Here is a 19149-nt window from a genome sequence, read left to right as displayed (position 1 = left end):
TGGATCCTGATCCAGAGTGGATCCTGATCCAGAGTGGATCCTGATCCTGGGTGGATCCTGATCCTGGGTGGAGTCTATCTCCTGAAACTGTTCACTGTCACTGTGATGATCGTTTTTAAACATCTCTCTGTACCCATAATGCATTGCGTCTGCTTATACCCAGCCTCCGGTGGCTTTGTGGACGCCCTGGTGGTCATCATGGCGGCAAGGCGGAGACTCACCGTTGAAGGCGACGCCCCGGATGTAGCGCAGCAGCTTCCTGCCCCCGGCCAGCTCCATGTCGGGGCAGAAGCCGGAGCCCTCGGGGCAAAGGTCCCTCTGCATGTGGTGCAGCGCGTGGGCCACGGCGTAGACGGCGTCGATCACGAACTGCACCTTCCCCTCCTGCTCGTACCGCGAGTCCAGGCCAATGCGCTCCTGACCTGGAGACGGGCAGGGGGGTCATAGAGGGGTCACAGAGGGGTCACTGCATGAGGTTTTCAAGAGAGCTCATTCACATATTGAGGGGGGGGGATAATAAATCAAACAATAAATCAAACATTAATTGGGGCGATGAGGCGTTCAGGGCTTGAAGGAAATCAAACGCTTAAACCAGATTCTGTGGAGGAGCCCTGGCTCCGCCCCCTCCCCTCTCGTCTCCATCTTGAGGCCGCTGTTTCTTCCTTCATGGGTGGGGGGTAACATGAAAGCCGGTGGGGGGGTTGATGATGTGAGGAAGAGCTGCAGCGTCGTCACCTGGGACCTCATTACCTGAAGGTGGCGCCGCTGAAGCCACAGCGGACGACTCACGCATAATCACATGACTGAATTATGCATGAGGCCCCGCCCCCACCCACACAAACAAAGCCAGGGTTAAAACACCCCGGTGTGAATGGAGCCGATTAGCGCCTGTTTTCTGTTGGCGTCAACATTCCTGGTAAGCCGCCGCCCCCCCGGGTCCCGCCCCCCCAGGAAGAGCTCTGCATCCGTCAGCATCCGACGCTCCGGCCTCCGACTTCTAATCCAGAAGCAACCAACGTGTGAACCGACCAGCGTTGGATGGCGTCGGATCACTTCAGGACGACGCCCCCCCCGCTGCGTCGTCGTCCCTCAGCCTGCTAACGGATGCTAACAGATGTTAATGCAGCGCAGACATGCTAATGCTGGTATAACAGAATGTGTGGATGAATGAGCCCTTCCAGCCCCAACGTTACCCATAATCCTCCTGGAGGCTCCAGGCAAACGCTTTCATGTCAGATCAATGCGCTTCGTGTCAGATAGGCTCCGCCCCTTTCCAGAATCAACACTGGGCGTGTTTCATGCTGAGCGATTAGTAGGCTAGCTAACTACTAGGCGTCTGGCTAGTGATTAGCCACTTGGTTAGCCATTAGCCACCTGGCTAACCACTAGCTGCCTGGCTAGCGATTAGCTCGTCTCCTGTGGTTGTGAATTGATGAGGCTGAACAGATGATTGAAGCTGATCAAGAGCCCCCCCCCCCCCCCCCCAGTGGTTTTCATTGCTCCATTCGATGAGCAGTAGCAGCAGCTACACTTGAATGCAAATGTTAGCAGCCTAATCAGGTTACCATGGCAACAGTCTGTAGTAAATAAAGACATGTTCAGATGGCATCGAGCCGGTCCCTCTGTCCTTCACATGTTCACGCCCACAACAGCAACAATCAGTGTGTACGGCTCCACCCACTCATCTGTAACTCCACCCACTCATCTAGAACTCCACCCCCAGAACAAACCCCCACCATCATACCACCAGAGCCTGCAGAGCATCGATACACTGGGATGGCGATCATTAGAGCTGTATTAGCCCCTCCCACCACTCCTCTTCCTCCTCCGAGCCCCCGCCCCCCCATCCTCGCATCAGATAACAATGTGAGAAAAACGCTGCTGGAGCTGGTGGTGGTGGTGGAGGTGGATGACCAGGCAGAGCTCACCTGTACACTTCCTGCTGCTGTCGTCCTTCCTGGAGGAGCTCATCAGTTTACAGTTGAAGTTCTCCTCCCAGAACTCAGCAAACCAGACGTTCCTCCGGTTGTTCTCCAGGGTTCTGGACGTGAAGTAGGCGTCGAAGCCTGCAGACAAAGAACAGGGCAAAGTGTTCATGACGCCTGCAGACAAAGAACAGGGCAAAGTGTTCATGACGCCTGCAGACAAAGAACAGGGCAAAGTGTTCATGACGCCTGGAAGACAACCACCAGATAGGTCAGTTCAGGACGTTCTGCACCAATCACAGCAGAGGAAACACAGGAGGCGGGGCCACAGTTACCATGACAACAACAACAGGGTCACGCCAGGAAGCCCGTCAGATGATTCCAGACGGATGAGTCGAAACTCCACCGCATCCGTCACACCCGACAACAGGAACAGGAAGTGGTTGTGAGGGGGCGGGGCCTTGATCTTAACCCCTGCTAATCCGGCGGGGGGAGACACCTCAGGCGGCGCCGGCTCCAGCAGATGGAGCAGTGGGTCCCCGAACGCATCATCAGCAACCGTCCAACATCCGGCGGCGGCTCCAGTTCAGACGTGTTTCTGGCGTGTGATGTCACTAATGCCCCACCTGGACAAACGGCCCCGCCCCCGGCCCCACCCCAGCCACTCCGGGTTCTGTTCAGATTCCCATGAGGCATCAGGGGTTCCTCATTACAGCAAGGCCTGCTGGGAGTTCAGCAGCATGACAGCTGATGGACCCTCAGATCCGCCTCACCGCTAACTAGCTCCGCCCCCTGTCAGATAAGAGAATAAAGTCATGCAAATTAACCGAAGGGGGGGGCGTTTTGACGCCCCTCCAATGAGGACGATGTGACTCACATCACGACTACAAAGTGTCGTTACCACGGCAACCGAGCAGCAGACAACTGTCAGTTAGCTTCACAGCTAGCTGTCACGTCTGAACCGACGTCAGCAAAAAGCACGCTGTCCTCCCATGATGCCTTTCTCTATGCTGACGCAGGCTAACTGTTAGCTCGTTTCCACCATGTCGGCTAGCAGAGGCGCTAGCAGAGGTGCTAGCAGAGGGATTAGCAGAGGTGCTAGCAGAGGGATTAGCAGAGGTGCTAGCAGAGGGATTAGCAGAGGTGCTAGCAGAGGGATTAGCAGAGGTGCTAGCAGAGGGATTAGCAGAGAGGCTGTGATGAAGGTGATGATGATGATGATGATGGTGATGAAGGTGACCTACTGCTGATGGTGGCCCTCTTGGGCAGGATGGTAATTGCCCCCAGGGCGGCGTCCTCCAGCTGCTGGATGGGGCTGCTTTTTGCCCCCCAGCTGTCGGAGCCGATCCACAGGAAGTGCCCCACCTGGTCGGCGCGCCGGCTGGCGTTCAGGAGGCCCCTGAGGTCACATGACACCAGTTACTCCCCCTCCCCACCTCCCCACCTCCAGGTGAGGCCCCGCCTCCTCCCCACCTCCAGGTGAAGCCCCACCCCCCCGGACTCACCTGATGTCCTCGTCAGCGGCGAACAGCACCACGGCGCGGGCGTGGGGCGTGTCCAGCAGGAGGCGGATGATCTTGTCGAAGTCTTTGTGGTCGTGGGGGATCTTCAGCGATTGGGCGATGCAGATCCCACCTGGGAGGGGCAACGAGACAGGAAGTGTCAGATGGCCACTCCCTGTTTGGTCACGAGGCTTCCTGTTCGCCCCCTCGACAGCGCTGCGAGCCACACGCGGCTGTACTCGTGGAGTTCTAGCGCTTCCGGTGGCGTGCGGGCGGCGGCCTACCGAGGGGGCGGGGCCTCCAGGGACCGGCGTGACTAATCACATTTTCATTTGCCATTTAGTAAATGTCACTGCAGACGGAGGTGAAGGGTTCACACCAATCAGAACGCCGTTGCTCGAGAGCCGCCGCCGCCATCTGGCATTTAACCACCCCCCCGAGGACGCCGCCCCCCCTGAGGACCCGACCCCCGAGGACCCGACCGTCAGTAGCAGCTGCTGTCAGCCAGGAGGGGCGGGGTCAACAACCACAAAGGTTCACGCCCACAAACCAGTCAGAGCAGACAGTTCTACTTCCTGTGGGACCAAACCAAACAGGAAGTAGCTCTGATCAGCTTCCTGTTTCCTTCCCTCCTTCCCGACGCCTCCGGCTGATGAGTGGTGAAGCTGCGCCGTGCGTTCAGAGGGATTTACGGCGCTGCTGTCACTGACAGCCAATCACATTCAGCTGACGGATGCCCCGCCTTAATGAGGTTCTTGAGCGGCGGCTGATGGATCGCCCCGTCACGGCGCTTCTGGGAAAACAAATGTTTGTGGCGCCGACGCGTCGCATCAGGATCGCTGACTGACGGCGCCGGAGCCTAGTCCCACCACGGCGACGGTCACGTGACCTTCTGACCCCACCCGCTCCGCGGCGTCGGCTGTAGCTCCTCCCACACGTGATGGATGCACACGGGTGGCGACACCAAGGCCAAAGGTCACCAGAGGGACCTCCAGGTGCGAGATGAGAGGCCTAAGGCGTTTGGGCGGGGCTTTAGACCGCCGTTCTGTGTGAATGAAACATGGGGGCGGGATCAGCGCCGGTCGCTCTCCCATTGGTTGCCACATCGACTGGTCAGGTCTGATCCAGGTGAGCTGCAGGCGGCTGTCGGGCCGCATTCCAAACAGCTGCAGGTTTAACAGAAACGGGCGACGGAATCGTCTCCTAGCAACCGGAGGAAAAAACATCGATCGCTTCCTGATGAGTCAGCGAAACGGTTGCACACACGATAGTTCTGCAGGGCGAGAGGTTTCAACCAATCAGAGACAAACAGGAAGTCCTCAACCTACGGACAGGAAGTCCTCAGCCGGCGAACAGGGGCAGTTGAACCAGAGCGACAGGAAGCAGAAACACGACACCAGGAAGTGACACGTGTAGAGTGTGATCGGTATGGGCGTGGCATCGCCGTCACGGGGCCCCGCCCTTTCCTGATTCCCCCTCCAGGGGGGTTCATCGGCCGCCGTGTCCTCCTCTCATTGTGCGTCGCTCAGAACCGCTTAGCCACACCCCTCCTGATGATGAGAGCACCTTCAGGACGCCATCAGCGCGGGGGGGTCAGTCTGGACCTGATTGCCCCCCTGAGCCCCCCCCCCCCCCCCCCACACACACACACACACCTGCATCTCCTAAAGGAGGAATTGATTCTCCGTCACGCCTGATGAAAATATTGATTTTCAAATCCAAGAAAATAGAATCAGAAAAATAAAACGAGTCAAATCAGATGAAGAACATCATCATCATCATCCTCCTCTTCATCATCATCATCCTCCTCTTCATCATCATCATCATCACCATCTTCATCATCATCCTCCTCTTCATCATCATCACCATCATCATCATCACCATCCTCCTCTTCATCATCATCATCATCACCATCTTCATCATCATCCTCCTCTTCATCATCATCACCATCATCACCATCCTCCTCTTCATCATCATCACCATCATCATCATCCTCCTCTTCATCATCATCACCATCATCATCATCACCATCCTCCTCTTCATCATCATCATCACCATCACCATCCTCCTCTTCATCATCATCATCATCATCCTCCTCTTCATCATCATCATCCTCCTCTCCATCATCATCATCATCATCCTCCTCTTCATCATCATCATCATCATCACCATCTTCATCATCATCCTCCTCTTCATCATCATCACCATCATCATCATCACCATCCTCCTCTTCATCATCATCATCACCATCATCACCATCCTCCTCTTCATCATCATCATCATCACCATCATCATCCTCCTCTTCATCATCATCATCATCGTCATCCTCCTCCTCCTCTTCAACATTTTAATCTTCATCCTCCTCTTCCTCCTTCATGTATATTGAAACAGTCTTCAGGTTTTCCAGCAGGTACATCCAGAGAAACATGGAAAGTTCATCAGACGTGTGTGTGTGTGTGTGTGTGTGTGTGTGTGTGTGTGTGTGTGTGTGTGTGTGTGTGTGTGTGTGTGGACACACTCCTCTGGGGAAACTTTCTATCCTATGACACGAGAAAAATGTCATCCAGGTTGAAAAGAACTATTGGTTCTACGGGAGGAGGGGCGGGGCCAATGGGGCGGGGACCAGAGGAAGAGTGTCTCCATGACAACCATTTGGATGTAAATGAGCTTCATCACTGGTGTCCCGGAGGTTTTTGGGTCCAATCCCCTCACAGGAAACACTTCCTTCATCCCTCCCCCCGTTTCCTAGGTGACGTCCTGTGCGGATGGAGACGGATGAGGCGGAGCATCCGTCTGTCGGACGGGACCGCCGAGGCCTGACGGATCCCCGGCGGTGGCGCCAACTCTGACCTTCAGGCTGACGCTCAGCATCATAAAGAACCACCACACACACGCACGCACGCACGCACGCACGCACGCACGCACGCACGCACGCACGCACGCACGCACACACACACACACACACACACACACACACACACACACACACACACACACACACACAGTACTTAAGTGAAGAGTGATCACCTGGATCAACATTTCCTCTCGGTGCTACTCAATTTATGAGTAGCACCGCTAGCGGCGTTAGCAGGGAATGACCCAGAGACGTTTGATGAAAGTTTACAGACCTCAGAGGAAACACACCAGTGTGTGTGTGTGTGTGTGTGTGTGTGTGTGTGTGTGTGTGTGTGTGTGTGTGTGTGTGTGTGTGTGTGTGTGTGTGTGTGTGTGTGTGTGTGTGTGTGTGTGTGTGTGGTCTCACTGCATCACTCATCCTTCTCTCGTCTCTTCAGGCTCTAGCGCCTCCTGGTGGCGGGAGGCTGTTTGATCTCGCCTCAGGCGGACGTCGCCGAGGGAAACGACGGATGTTAGCGCTGCTGCTGTCGGATGCTGATGCGGGTTGGATGCTGCGGCGTCCAGATTAGAGCGAAGCTGAATTATTAAAGAGCGCCGCTGGAGCCGTGCGACCCGCCGGCCTCGCCGTTAGCCTCGCTATTTACAGCCTGTTAGCGGGTCGCGCTCCATTTCCGTGCTTTGATCGCGTTGGTGTGTCCGTCCACGGGGGCCGACACGCTGCATCGACAGTGAAGAGGACAAAAACGCTTCAGGATCGTTTCCTGACTCCAGGTTTAACCCGCTAAAAATACACCACATAAAAAGTTCACGTCATTTTAAACCACCAGACGTCTGTAGAACGTAAAAACACCGGGAAAAAACACAATATCATGTTTCTGTTCAATAAATCAGAAAAAAACTTTTTTTTTTAAATATACTGGTTTGATCCCCGAAGGGAAATTTAGAACACACACTCTGGCTACTGATCACACACATACATATTAGTGAGTACAGGACCCTGTAATACACACACACACACACACACACACACACACACACACACACACACACACACACACACACCTGTAATGAATCAAATGATGTCTATGCTAATGAAGTGAGCCGCTCCGCCGCGGCGCCGTCGCTAATCTAGCGGCTAGCAGAAGCTAATCAAGGAACCGGAGTCAATTATCCTCCAGAGGAATGATCACTTGATGAGGTCCTGGTCCAGGGGGGGGGGGGCTTCCCGGTTCACCCTGGGGGGGGGCAGAACCGAGGACAATCAACATGCTAGCAGGGTGGGGGTTGTGGGATCTGTAGTTTTTTATTTCTGGCGTGTTGTTCCAACCATGTGTCGTCTTCTCTGTCTGACTCCGCCCCCTCTTCAGGTGCGTCCCGTCGGCGTCTCCTCTTCTGATTGGTCGTCTTTCCTCTTTTTCATGGCTGCTTGAAGAAACGGCGTGCTAGCCCGTTAGCGACAGCTACGTGTTCAGATGCTGATCGATGAACCTCGTCCCTGAAAGGTCATTAAATGCAACAGGAGGCGTCGCCCGGGGGGTGACCCCCCCGACTGAAGATCCACCGCAGGTCTGACTGGAATCCCAATGATTCACACACTAATGAGCCCCGGTCGTCACGGCGACTCACCGACGAGTCACGAGTCAGAGTGAGTCAGAGTGAGTCACTACCTTCACGCCCCCCCCCGCTAACGACCTGAGACGTCTCCGTTTAACGAGCCGTCAGGACGAGGCGTTTGAGGCCCGTAGGAAACCAGGAACCACCTGGACCCTCAGATCTTTGTGTCTCACTGACGGTGCGTTCAGGGTCGGCGCGGACACAGCCGTCCCCCCGGTCCCAACGCCCGTCAGGCGGGGGGGAAGCTGCCGGTTCACTTCCTGTTTGGTTGTCTCTGTGGTCTTCATCGCTCGTGTTCCTCAGACGTTAGGGTGAACCTGGGGGACCGTCGGGGGGGGGAGGTGTTCCAAACGGGGGGGTCGCCTCTGATAGTTTGATGCGACGCAGGGGTGGGCGTGAAACCACCGCGCTGACATTAAACGCCTCTTTAACGCCCCCCCCAGAGCAGAGGCACCCGAACGCATCGCGGCTCCAAGGGAGACAAATAACTGTTAGTGGAGTTAAAGTGGGGGGGCGGGGGGCGTGTTGATGGATGCTGCTCGTCCGACGGCGATCAACTGAGCAAACACCAGTTCACCATGAGAGACCCCCCCTCAAATTGCTCCAGGCCCCTCCCCCCACAAAGTAATTCAGACCCCTCCAAATTGCTTCAGCCCCGCCCCTCCCAAGGACCTCGTGCCGTCGAGGTGAAGTGAAACAACCACTCCTTTGATTTGCAGCCCCCCCACATCCACACCCCCACCCCCCCCTCACCGATGCTAAACACGTGTCACCGCTCCATGTTTACGGGAACAAAAGAGGCTAATAGGGGCCTGACGCGCGCCAGCCGGGAATCCTGGGTAATCAAACAGCAGGATTATTCAGCGCTAACTGGCGCGCTGCTCCTGATAACCCCCCCAGCGCAATAAATCTATAAATAAACGCACGGGGGCGGGGGCAGCTTACGACCAAGAAGGAGGAGGAGGAACTGGCATGCAGCTGCACGCTAGTATGTACGTACGCTAACGGCCACGCTAATGGGTACGCTAACTGGTACGCTAGCTGGAAGGCTAACGGGTACGGCAATGGGTACGCTAATTTGTATGGTAAGGGGTACGCTAACGGGCATGCTAATGGGTACGCTAATGGATCCGTGAAGCAGCAGCATGTAGAGGAGGGGCTGTTAGCTTCTAGCCATTAGCATCGAAGCTGACAACACAGCATAAGCCGGAACACACACACACACACACACGTGTGTGTGTGTGTGTGTGTGTGTGTGTGTGTGTATAAATTAACACTCCATTTCCTTCCAGTTCAAATAGGTGAGCTGATCCCTGATTGGCCGTCAGTGGTTCTGATGACATCACACTCAGGAGTTTAGAACCAACAACCTTTGGATCAATCAAACGATTTACTGTAGACAGACGAGCTAACGGCTAAATGCTAAAGGTTATCTAACAAACTGACGTGTAGCCCACGGATGAAACTTCCTGTTACATCCCCCAGAGCATTATGGGAGCTGTAGTTCCTGTCAGGATGTAATTCTTCCAACGACAGGATGAAGATCAAACAGTAAAAACAGCCGTGGTTCTTAATTCCTGAGCAGCGATGATCCTGAACGCATCTTAGAGGCTGATCTGCACTGTCTGAGGAGACGGAGGCTCTCCAGACCATAATATTCAGCAGCTAATCTGTTTACCGTGGCTACGGCTCAGCCTTGAGGGAACTTCGTTTAGAACCTGAAGGCGTTCCAGGAAAACCAGCGTTAGCTCGTGCCAGCGCGGCGCATCGCAGGGAGTGAACCCTGCAGCTGCTGGTGTTTTCAGACGGTATTCCCTCCTCCAACGTGCTGCCAGGGGCATTAAAGCCCCGTTACCCCGCCAGCACTCTGCCCCATCCCCAAGACACGCCTGTTACGGCGTTTTTTCCTGCCGTGAGGGAACGAGGGCCCTGAGGGCCGGGAGTCTGTGACTCGTTTACCTCGACCGATGTGACTCGTTTGGCTCGATGTCTGGTTCCACAACCCAGGAGAACATGCTAACACTTAGAGAACATGCTAACACTCCAAATCATCGACATGGAGGTGACAGAGACCGTTAGCTAACACTTAGCATCGCCAGCCAATCACAATCAATCAGTGCAGGGATCCCACAGACTTTGACTCTCTTCACGTGAACATGGAGGTGCGACTGATGGGGGACCTCCGGGTCGATACCGGGTGGATTCATCACTAGCAGGTGGATTAGAGCCCAACCTGCTGATAACCTGAACACCTGAGCTCCGTTCACACACAAACACGTTAAGCTCCTCGTCACGCATCCGTCAGCCGAGGGAGCATAGGAGGCATCGCCGCGGCGACTGATAGCATCAGGATCAGAGGATTTAGGAGCAATTACACCAGAATACTGGAGTTAGCATTCATCCGTTAGCTTTAGCAGGGCAGTGGGCTTTCTGGTTCCAGGCCCCACTCCCCGTCTCACCTGCGTCCCTGGACAGCTGCATGAAGGCGTCCACCCCCTTCTCGCCGTAGCTGCCCTCCGACGCCACGGTGGACACGTAGTTCCATCCCAGCGCCTTGACGACGTCCACCATGGCCTGAGCCTGGAAGCTGTCCGGAGGAACCACCCGCGAGAAGAAGTCGTAGCGCCGGTCGTCGCTCAGCTCGGGCGCCGTGGAGGCGTAGCTCACCTGAGGGATCTATGGGGGGGGAGGGGTCAGAGAGGAAACGGATCAGTGAGGTCTAAAGAACAAAGGAACGAAGTCTGAGAACACGAAACCATGTGGTACGATACGAGATACTAGACCATATAAGATACGATATAACATACGATATGAGATATAAAATACGATACCAGATAGGATACATGAGATGAGAATGTCTTTATAAACCAGTTCTTGTTAGCTTTCCGGTGAACTCGACTCGCTACGGTCAGAACTTCAAGGTCAAAGTTCTGAGGACAGGAAGCAGAATGCTCAGCTGATCACACCTGACCTGAATGAGCAGGTAAACATCATAGCCACGCCCCCTGAAGTTCAAAGGTCAAACTACTGGTGAAAACACAAGTCGATGGTGACTGAGAACAATCAAATCTGACAGAGACAGAGATGTAAACCTGGATGAGGGTAATAAAACCCGCCTGACGGGGGAATAAACCAGACAAACAGTAAACGTGGAGTAATTAAAGGAACATCAACAGATTTTGTTAAAGTCTGATGAAACGCAGCTTCCTGGGGTTTGAGCGCCGTTGATGAAGCTAACGGGCTGATGAAGACCTCGTTAGCCCAAACGAGAGAATCCTGACGCTAACGAGAGGAAGAATGGCTCCGCTAAGGGTGTCGGCGGCGTCACGCCACACCTTCAGAATTAGGAGTCCATTAGAGGAACGTGGCTGAAGGCTGATGAGCCAACAAGACGCCGCGTTACATTATTCAGCAGCAGAATTAGCGGAATTAGCTCCGCTCCAGCGGCTTCCTGCTTGAGCGGGTGGCGACGACGGTGGATGAACTTGCTGCACTCAGCAGAGGGGACGTGTTCCATTACATTATATAGATTTATATATTAATTATATTATTTTATTATAAAGACACACCGTCAGCTGACCATGAGGAAGAGGAGGATGAGGATGAAGAGGGATGACGATGTGACATTCAGGGACCCAGAGGGCTCCGTTCACCTGAGCGCCGACGCCTCAGGCGTTGGTGGCGAGCGGCGAACACCTGACTGACATTTTTTGGTGACATTTGAACGCAGCTTCGTCGCTGCCGCCGGCGGATGCGTTGACCTTCTGCTGATGTCATTAACCGACTGTTTGTCTGGGCGGGGCCTCAGTGACCCTCAGCAGCCCCTGGCGGAGTCTGGAGTTAGAGCCCAGAGGAAGCCACGCCCCCAGCTTCCTGGTGTATTCTCTGGAGGCGGAGCATCAGCTGTCGCCAGGTGATGACGATCCTCTGGTTCTCCTCCGGCTGTTGGGATTGGATCAGAACCTGGTGAGAGCTAGCATGAGCTACATGCTAACAGAAGGTCAGAGGGCGGAACAGAGGGCTGTTCCTTTAGACGTCCAGCGGCCGTTCCTTCGGATGAAGCGACACAGGAATGAGGGGGTGGACTTGAAGTCGTGACTCTCTCATAGCTGAGTGTTTGTCTCTCTACTAATTACCCAGCATTCCACATCTGGTTCCATACGACGGTTTGAGACGTGAACCCCATCAGGCTGACACGCCGACGTGGCACACACGGCGCCCGGCGGCAAGCGTCTGTTTGTGTGTGTGTGTGTATCTGTGTGTGTTATCGAGGACCAGCCTGCAACAGCATGCAGTGATTCACAAAGCAACACCAGTCTGACACAACTCACATCCTCCTCTTCCTTCCTCTGCCCTCTACTCTCACCTCTTGGTCTACTGAGAGGAGGAGCCGGGGGAGGGATGGGGGCGGGGCCAGGTGAGGCCTGACGCATCAGCGGAGGTCCAATTAAATTTCCTCTGACATTCACTAATTAAAAGCTGACTTCCTCGCAGTGCACATTTTTAACGCATTTAGGGGTCATCCTCCACAGCATCGGGATTTATTCGTAGACCTTTCCTCCAGCTGGAACACGACTTCTGTTCCGTCCAGAACCCGTTCCAGGATCGGTCCCCGTCTGCTGGCTCCACCGGTGAGGAGGCGTCCCCACGAGAGCAGAAAGTCAAGAACGCGTGTGTGATGAGTGTCAACAGACAGGAAGGCTTCCTGCTGACTGGAGCGCTTTGATGAGTTCCTGGAGGTTCTGGGGGGTCTGGGGGGCTGAAGGTGAGATGAGCAGCGTGATGAGACTCTCTTCTGATTGGCTGAATCAGGAGGGAGGAGTGGGAAGAGATGATGGATGGAGGGAGACCAGATAGCGTGGGATTAGATGAGACTCTGGGTGTATGGCGGGTCTCAGCAGATGTGGTGTGCGCACACACACACACACACACACACGCACACACACACACCAATGTGTGTGTGACGAGCAGTTCTCTCTGATTCAGCCTGTTGGGGAGACGACACTGAATTTCAGCTTCATTCCCATTTCATTAAAATTTAAATTCAACATTTAAATGTGAGAATTGTCGTCCTCTCGTCCAATCACAAGTTGTCACATCCCCGTCAGCCAATCACCTGTTAGCCGCCAAACACTCTCCTTCAGTCTCTGTTGTTGTCCAAAGAAATAGCCACAGTCTGTATATAATCTCCTTATGTAGTCTGTATGTAGTCCCCTTATCTAGTATGTATGTGGTCTCCTTATGTAGTCTGTGGGGGCCACTGAAGGAGCGTTCACGTCGCGGTCCGTGTCAGGTGTTTTTGCACTTGCGAATCCTTTAACAACACTACGCTATCAACAGCAGTTTTTCTATCTGTTGCTAATATGACTCAACAAGACCTCAGATCTTTCGGTGGTGCCCAAGGTTGCAAGCATGGGTCCTTGTCAGGACCGGCCTTGTGTGTGATATCATCGAACATTGAAGAACTTACTGGCGCCAAACAAGATCTCCTGCTGGATTTATGTATCAAGAATAACTGCGACATCCTCTGTCTCCAAGAGACACATCGTGGACCTTCACGCATCCGTCCTCGCATCTCTGGTATGACCCTCATCGCTGAGAGACCACATGACCAGTATGGGAGTGCAGTATTTCTCCGCAGAGGTCTGCATACAGACAAGGTATCAATTTCTGACAACAACATTGAAGTTATTACCATCTGCACAGAGGGAATCTCTGTCACTTCAGTGTATAAACCACCCTCCATTATTTTTGACATTCCCCCTGATCCCACCGATGATCGCATCAACGTGATTATGGGAGATTTTAACAGCCACAGTGTCAACTGGGGTTATGCTGAAAGTAACGAAGATGGTGAGCTGGTTGAGAACTGGGCAGAATCTAATCAACTGTTTCTCATCCACGATGCTAAGCTCCCTCCTTCTTTAAATAGCTCCCGATGGAGAAGGGGATACAATCCAGATCTGATTTTTGCATCAGATGCCATTGCCGATCAGTGTGAGAAGATTGTCCTGGACCCAATTCCCCACACCCAACACCGTCCAATAGGTCTCAAGATCAATGTAGTCATTTCTCCTCGCACTGTCCCTTTTAGGCGACGCTTCAATTTGAAGAAAGCCAACTGGGAAGGCTTTGCCAAAGACCTAGACTCTGCCATTGTGAATCTTCCAGCCACTCCAAGCAACTATGATGCCATTGTAGAATCAGTCAAGACGTCCTCATGTTGTAACATCCCTCGTGGTTGCCTAAAAAATTACATCCAGATGACTCCAAGGTATTATATGATGACTACATCTCGCATTTTGAGAATGATCCCTTTTGGTGTTGACACCATCGAGCTTGGCGAAACACAAGCAAATTCCATCACAGAAGAAAGACGGAAGAAGTGGCAAGAGCTAACGGAATCAACTGATATGACCCATAGTAGTAGGAAAGCCTGGAAGACTATCCGTATCCTGGGAAACGACTACACCAAGTTGCAATCAAGGCCGCAAGTCACCGCTGACCAGGTTGCCCACCAACTCATGCTCAATAGTCGGGGTAATCCTCAACAACGTACACAAGGGCCAAACTTCCTCAAGTGTCTGATGCGCCTTCAGAAGACTCTACAGGCTTCACAAGGCCTTTCACCGTGGGTGAACTAGAATCTGCAATGAAGTCCATGAAGAACAACAAAGCTGCGGGTCTTGATGATATCCTTGTGGAACAGATCAAGCACTTTGGATCAGGTGCACGCAGATGGTTTCTCAGTCTGATAAATGAATGTGTCGCCTCCAACAAGATCCCAAAGATGTGGAGAAAATCAAGAGTCATTGCCCTACTGAAACCTGGCAAAAATCCTGCCATCCCAAAGAGCTACAGACCAATATTGTTGCTCTGCCACATGTACAAGCTGTTTGAACACCTCCTCATGAATCGCATAGCTCCCTTTGTTGATGACTTACTTATGCCAGAGCAAGCAGGCTTCAGACCTGGGAAGTCATGCACAGGCCAATTGCTGAATCTAACCCAGTTCATTGAGGATAGTTTTGAGAAGAAGAAAATCACAGGTGCTGCATTCGTTGATCTATCTGCAGCGTACGACACAGTCAACAACCGCATACTAACCAGGAAACTACATGAGATGACGCCAGATGTCAGGCTCACCCAGCTGATCTGCAATATGCTATCAAATCGCAGATTTTTTGTAGACCTGAATGGTAGTCGGAGTAGATGGAGGACACAGAAGAACAGACTCCCTCAAGGTAGTGTGCTCGCCCCCCTGTTGTTCAACATCTACACTAATGATCAACCAACCCAACCAGACACAAGACGTTTCCTCTATGCTGATGATTTGTGTATTGCCTCCCAGAAGAGTACCTTTGAAGCAGGTGAAGTCTCCCTTTCAAATGCACTGGACCTGCTCATCCCTTACTACTCCATCAACCACCTAAGGGCCAACCCAGGCACAACACAAATTTGTGCATTTCATCTGAAAAACAGGGAAGCCAATCGCAAGCTACAGATCAGCCGGTACGGGAAGAGGCTACAATACATCTCAAATCCAGTCTACCTAGGGGTGACACTTGACAGGTCTCTAACCTACAAGGAACACATCACAAAGACCAAAGCTAAAGTTGCATCAAGGAACAGCATTCTCAGGAAGCTTACCAACACAAAGTGGGGTGCTGATGCCAAGACAGTGCGTACAACAGCGTTGTCTGTATGCTTCTCTGCAGCGGAGTATGCATCACTGGTCTGGTGTAGATCAGCCCATGCCACCAGGGTTGATACTGTGCTAAACTCGGCTTTCCGTGCTGTCACTGGCTGCTCGAAGCCTACAAAGGTTGATGACCTATACCTACTGAGCGGGATCGCTCCACCAAGCATCTGGAGGACAGTTGCATCCCACCCGCCACCAACTCTACGATCAAGAGCCAACAGCAAAAAGGCTAAAGTCAAGGCAAAGCTTCCTGCACTCTGTAGAGGCTCTGGACAGAAATCCGGACAAGCAGCGTGTCACTCTGTGGACAGAACACCTTACCCATGCCCTACACACAGTGTCTTCTACCAGGCCATGCGAATCTCTTCCATCTGGCGCCAGTGAAGCATGGCCTCTCTGGTCCTGCCGTAACCGCCTGAGAACTGCTGTCGGCCGATGCAAAACAAACTTGACAAAGTGGGGGTTTAATGAGAACGGCGACATCTCTTGTCTGTGTGGAGAGGATCAGACCATGCAACATCTTCTTGTCTGCCCACTCCTTCCGACTTCTTACACCCAAGAGGACCTAGCTGATCTAACCCCGAGTGCCAGACAATGCATCCAACAATGGACTGGAATCATTTGATGATACGTAGTGACTCGAGAAGAAGAACAAGAATGTAGTCTGTATGTCGTCTCCTTTTGTGGTCTGTATGTAGTTTGTATGTAGACTGTATGTAGTTTGCATGTAGTCTGTATGTCGTCTCCTTTTGTGGTCTGTATGTAGTTTGTATGTAGTCTGTATATAGTCTGCTTATGTAATTTGTATGTAGTCTCCTTATGTAGTCTGTATGTAGTTTCTTTATGCAGTCTGTATGTAGTCCCCTTATGTAGTCCGTATGTAGTCTCCTTATGTAGTCTGTATATAGTCTCCTTATGCTGTCTGTATGTAGTTTGTATGTAGACTCATCGTGTTGTCAGGACCGACCCACATGCTTCATGTTGCGTTCACTGACCACCATCTTGTTGGGAAAGACAAAGCCAAACAGCTGAGTGGGCGTGGCCTGTTACAGAGAATGTGTTGAAGTAAACACAGGTGTGTACCACTTTCCAGGTGTTTCCGATGATGCTACTTTGAGTTTACACGACGCTGTTGGAACTCATGGAACACATAAACACAGAACACTATGCCCCTCCCCCCTCTCCTCTCTCATCCTCTAGCGGTCCTTGATGCTAGACGTCAACCCGTCTCCAGCGGTTACGAACACGAACAAATGCGTCGCTCATTCCTCGGGTCCCTGAGACGTCGCTATCGATCAGGCGTCCTACGCTTCCTGAAAGCATCGTCTCCATTCTGCTGAGCAGCCGTGAAAAACTGGACCGGAGGCGCTCCTGGCTCTCTGCGTGGCCCCGCCCTCTCACCTCCACAGCGCCCCGCCCCCTGAGGGCTCTTTAAATGTCGCTCAGCTCTGCGCCGGGCGTGTTTCACACAGATAGTTGCCCAACTGAATGACCCCCTCCCCCTAGTGCTGGCTAGCGGCTAGCTCGCTAGCTATCACAAGCTATCATGCACGCTGAAGCAGACAGATTACACTCCGGGCCCAACGCCGGCTCGCAGACACAGGATGGATGGCCTGGAAATGGAATGGCTTTGTTCGGATCAGGCTATCGCTGTCAGAGCGCCGGGGGCCGGGGGGGTAAAATTGCTGGTATTGTAATGGAAAATAAAAGTGAGAAAGAAAAACGACAGGAAATTGTGGGTCTGTGTGACGCCTCAGACACACAACGAGGCGCTGTCTGCAAAGCTACACAATTTCACTACAATTTCCTGTGGAATTAGCATTTCACAGGAGAGCAGAGCGACAAGCCCCGAAGGAGTGTCTGAAAAGGGGGGGCAACCTGAGGCGGGGGCCACAGGTGGCATTAAGGCCACCTGTGGAGCACACCTAGCATGCTGCTGGAGATGTGCTGCTAATGAAGCCATTTGTTTCTCAAAGTAATCACCTCATTAGATTAAGCTAACACGCTAAATACATCAAGGGGGTGGGGGTGGGGCGCCTGGGTCATTCATCTGCAGGGGAGGCCATTAGCATGCTACGACAACGCCGTTGCCCCAAACAAAGAATGATTGGCTGCTGCGCCTGAAGGTAGCGCTCCAGCTGTAATCACACAGGTTTGTGTTCGTGAGCGGCGGGATTAGGATTAGACAGATTATAGCAGATATTCATATTAATCAATTTGAAATGTTCGCAGTGGCAGGGAAACAAAGAGTCCCAGCCGTTAACCGGTTTTCCCTCCATCACCGCTGCTCACGACATCCAGTAGGAGCAGATTATCAATCCAGGAGAGGAAAACAAACCAGATTAATATCTGTTACGACGTGTCGACTGGAAGGACATAATGGGATAATTCCTGAAGAACCTGGCCAACGAATGAGACGCTAACGATATCACCACAGCAGCGCGTGGAAACATTTCTCAACCGCAGGACTTTAATGCTGATGTTTAAATTTAGGAAATAAAAACCTACTTCCTTTTCCTTCCCTTTCATCTTAACGCAGGTTAAAGCAGGCTAACGCTAGCAGGCCAACACAGGCTAACGCTAGCTGAATCCTGTTATCAGGATGAAAATTCTCACACGCCTTCCTCACGTTGTCTTCATCGTGTTTAGCATCTAGATTTTAATAGCATTAGCTTCTGTTGAAGTAAATGTAAGCTAGCCATGCTAACGCACTGACGCATCAGTGGTAAGTAAAGGGAGACAGTCCTGAATCATCGTTAGTACAGAAACCAAAAGCCTGGTGGCTTAAACAAAATGTGGCTAATCGGTAGCTGTTTACTAACGACCACCAGGGGGCGCTCTAGCAGGAAGCTCTAATTAACTGAAGGAGATTCTACCGTAGTTTGATTGCGTTTTGAACAGACGTGTTCCACATCACGCACATTCCTCACGATGAAAACATGTAAGCTTTCATTATTGATTCGCTATTGATTAGCTTAGCTGCGTCGCTAACGGTAATCTGTTTTTGACATCTTGATGCACCATTAGCTTATATCAGCGTACAACACTCATGCTAACATGGAAAGCTACACAACATGACAGACATATGTACACACACACACACACACACACACACCACCTCCGTGTATGTACATAACGATGAAACAAACATGCAAACAGTGTGATCCTGTGCGCCCACACGCGCTGACTAATGATTCTATTTGGAGGAGACACACACACACACACACACACACACACACACACACACACACACACACTCACACACACACACACACACTGACAAATGAGGTGCGACCCACACCATGTGTCGTGTTTGTGTTCATGAGAGAATGCTATCGGCACAGATGCCTCGTAACCGTTGGTAACGGCGCTGGTGCGACGGTTGTTGACGTTCACGCGCACGGCGGCCGTTCACGCGCGTGACCGAACGTCACGCGCGCGGCGTCCTGCACACGTGGGTTGATGTCCAGCGGAATCCCCGCCGCTTCGAGTGGCACCACAGCTCGATCTTCCTCCACTGCGCCGACGCGCGGCGAGCTTTGAGGGCCAA

General features: G+C 52.6%; 1 protein-coding gene across 1 annotated transcript in view; it reads right to left on the bottom strand.

Moving 5' to 3' along the window:
* The window catches only part of LOC137595829 (metabotropic glutamate receptor 7-like), a 50854-nt gene that overhangs the window by 10986 nt on the left and 20719 nt on the right, over window positions 1-19149 (bottom strand). Inside the window, exons 2-6 of the mRNA XM_068316155.1 lie at window positions 10357-10573; window positions 3431-3560; window positions 3170-3324; window positions 1929-2066; window positions 222-422 (exon numbers count right to left, since the gene is read on the bottom strand). Coding sequence (XP_068172256.1) covers window positions 222-422; window positions 1929-2066; window positions 3170-3324; window positions 3431-3560; window positions 10357-10573 — 841 coding nt within the window. The remainder of the gene's footprint in view (window positions 1-221; window positions 423-1928; window positions 2067-3169; window positions 3325-3430; window positions 3561-10356; window positions 10574-19149) is intronic.

This window comes from Antennarius striatus, chromosome 5 (assembly GCF_040054535.1).
Source record: "Antennarius striatus isolate MH-2024 chromosome 5, ASM4005453v1, whole genome shotgun sequence".
NCBI lineage: Eukaryota > Metazoa > Chordata > Actinopteri > Lophiiformes > Antennariidae > Antennarius > Antennarius striatus.
The sequence above is the reverse complement of the archived record's forward strand: the minus strand, read 5'-3'. Positions and strand labels throughout refer to the sequence as shown.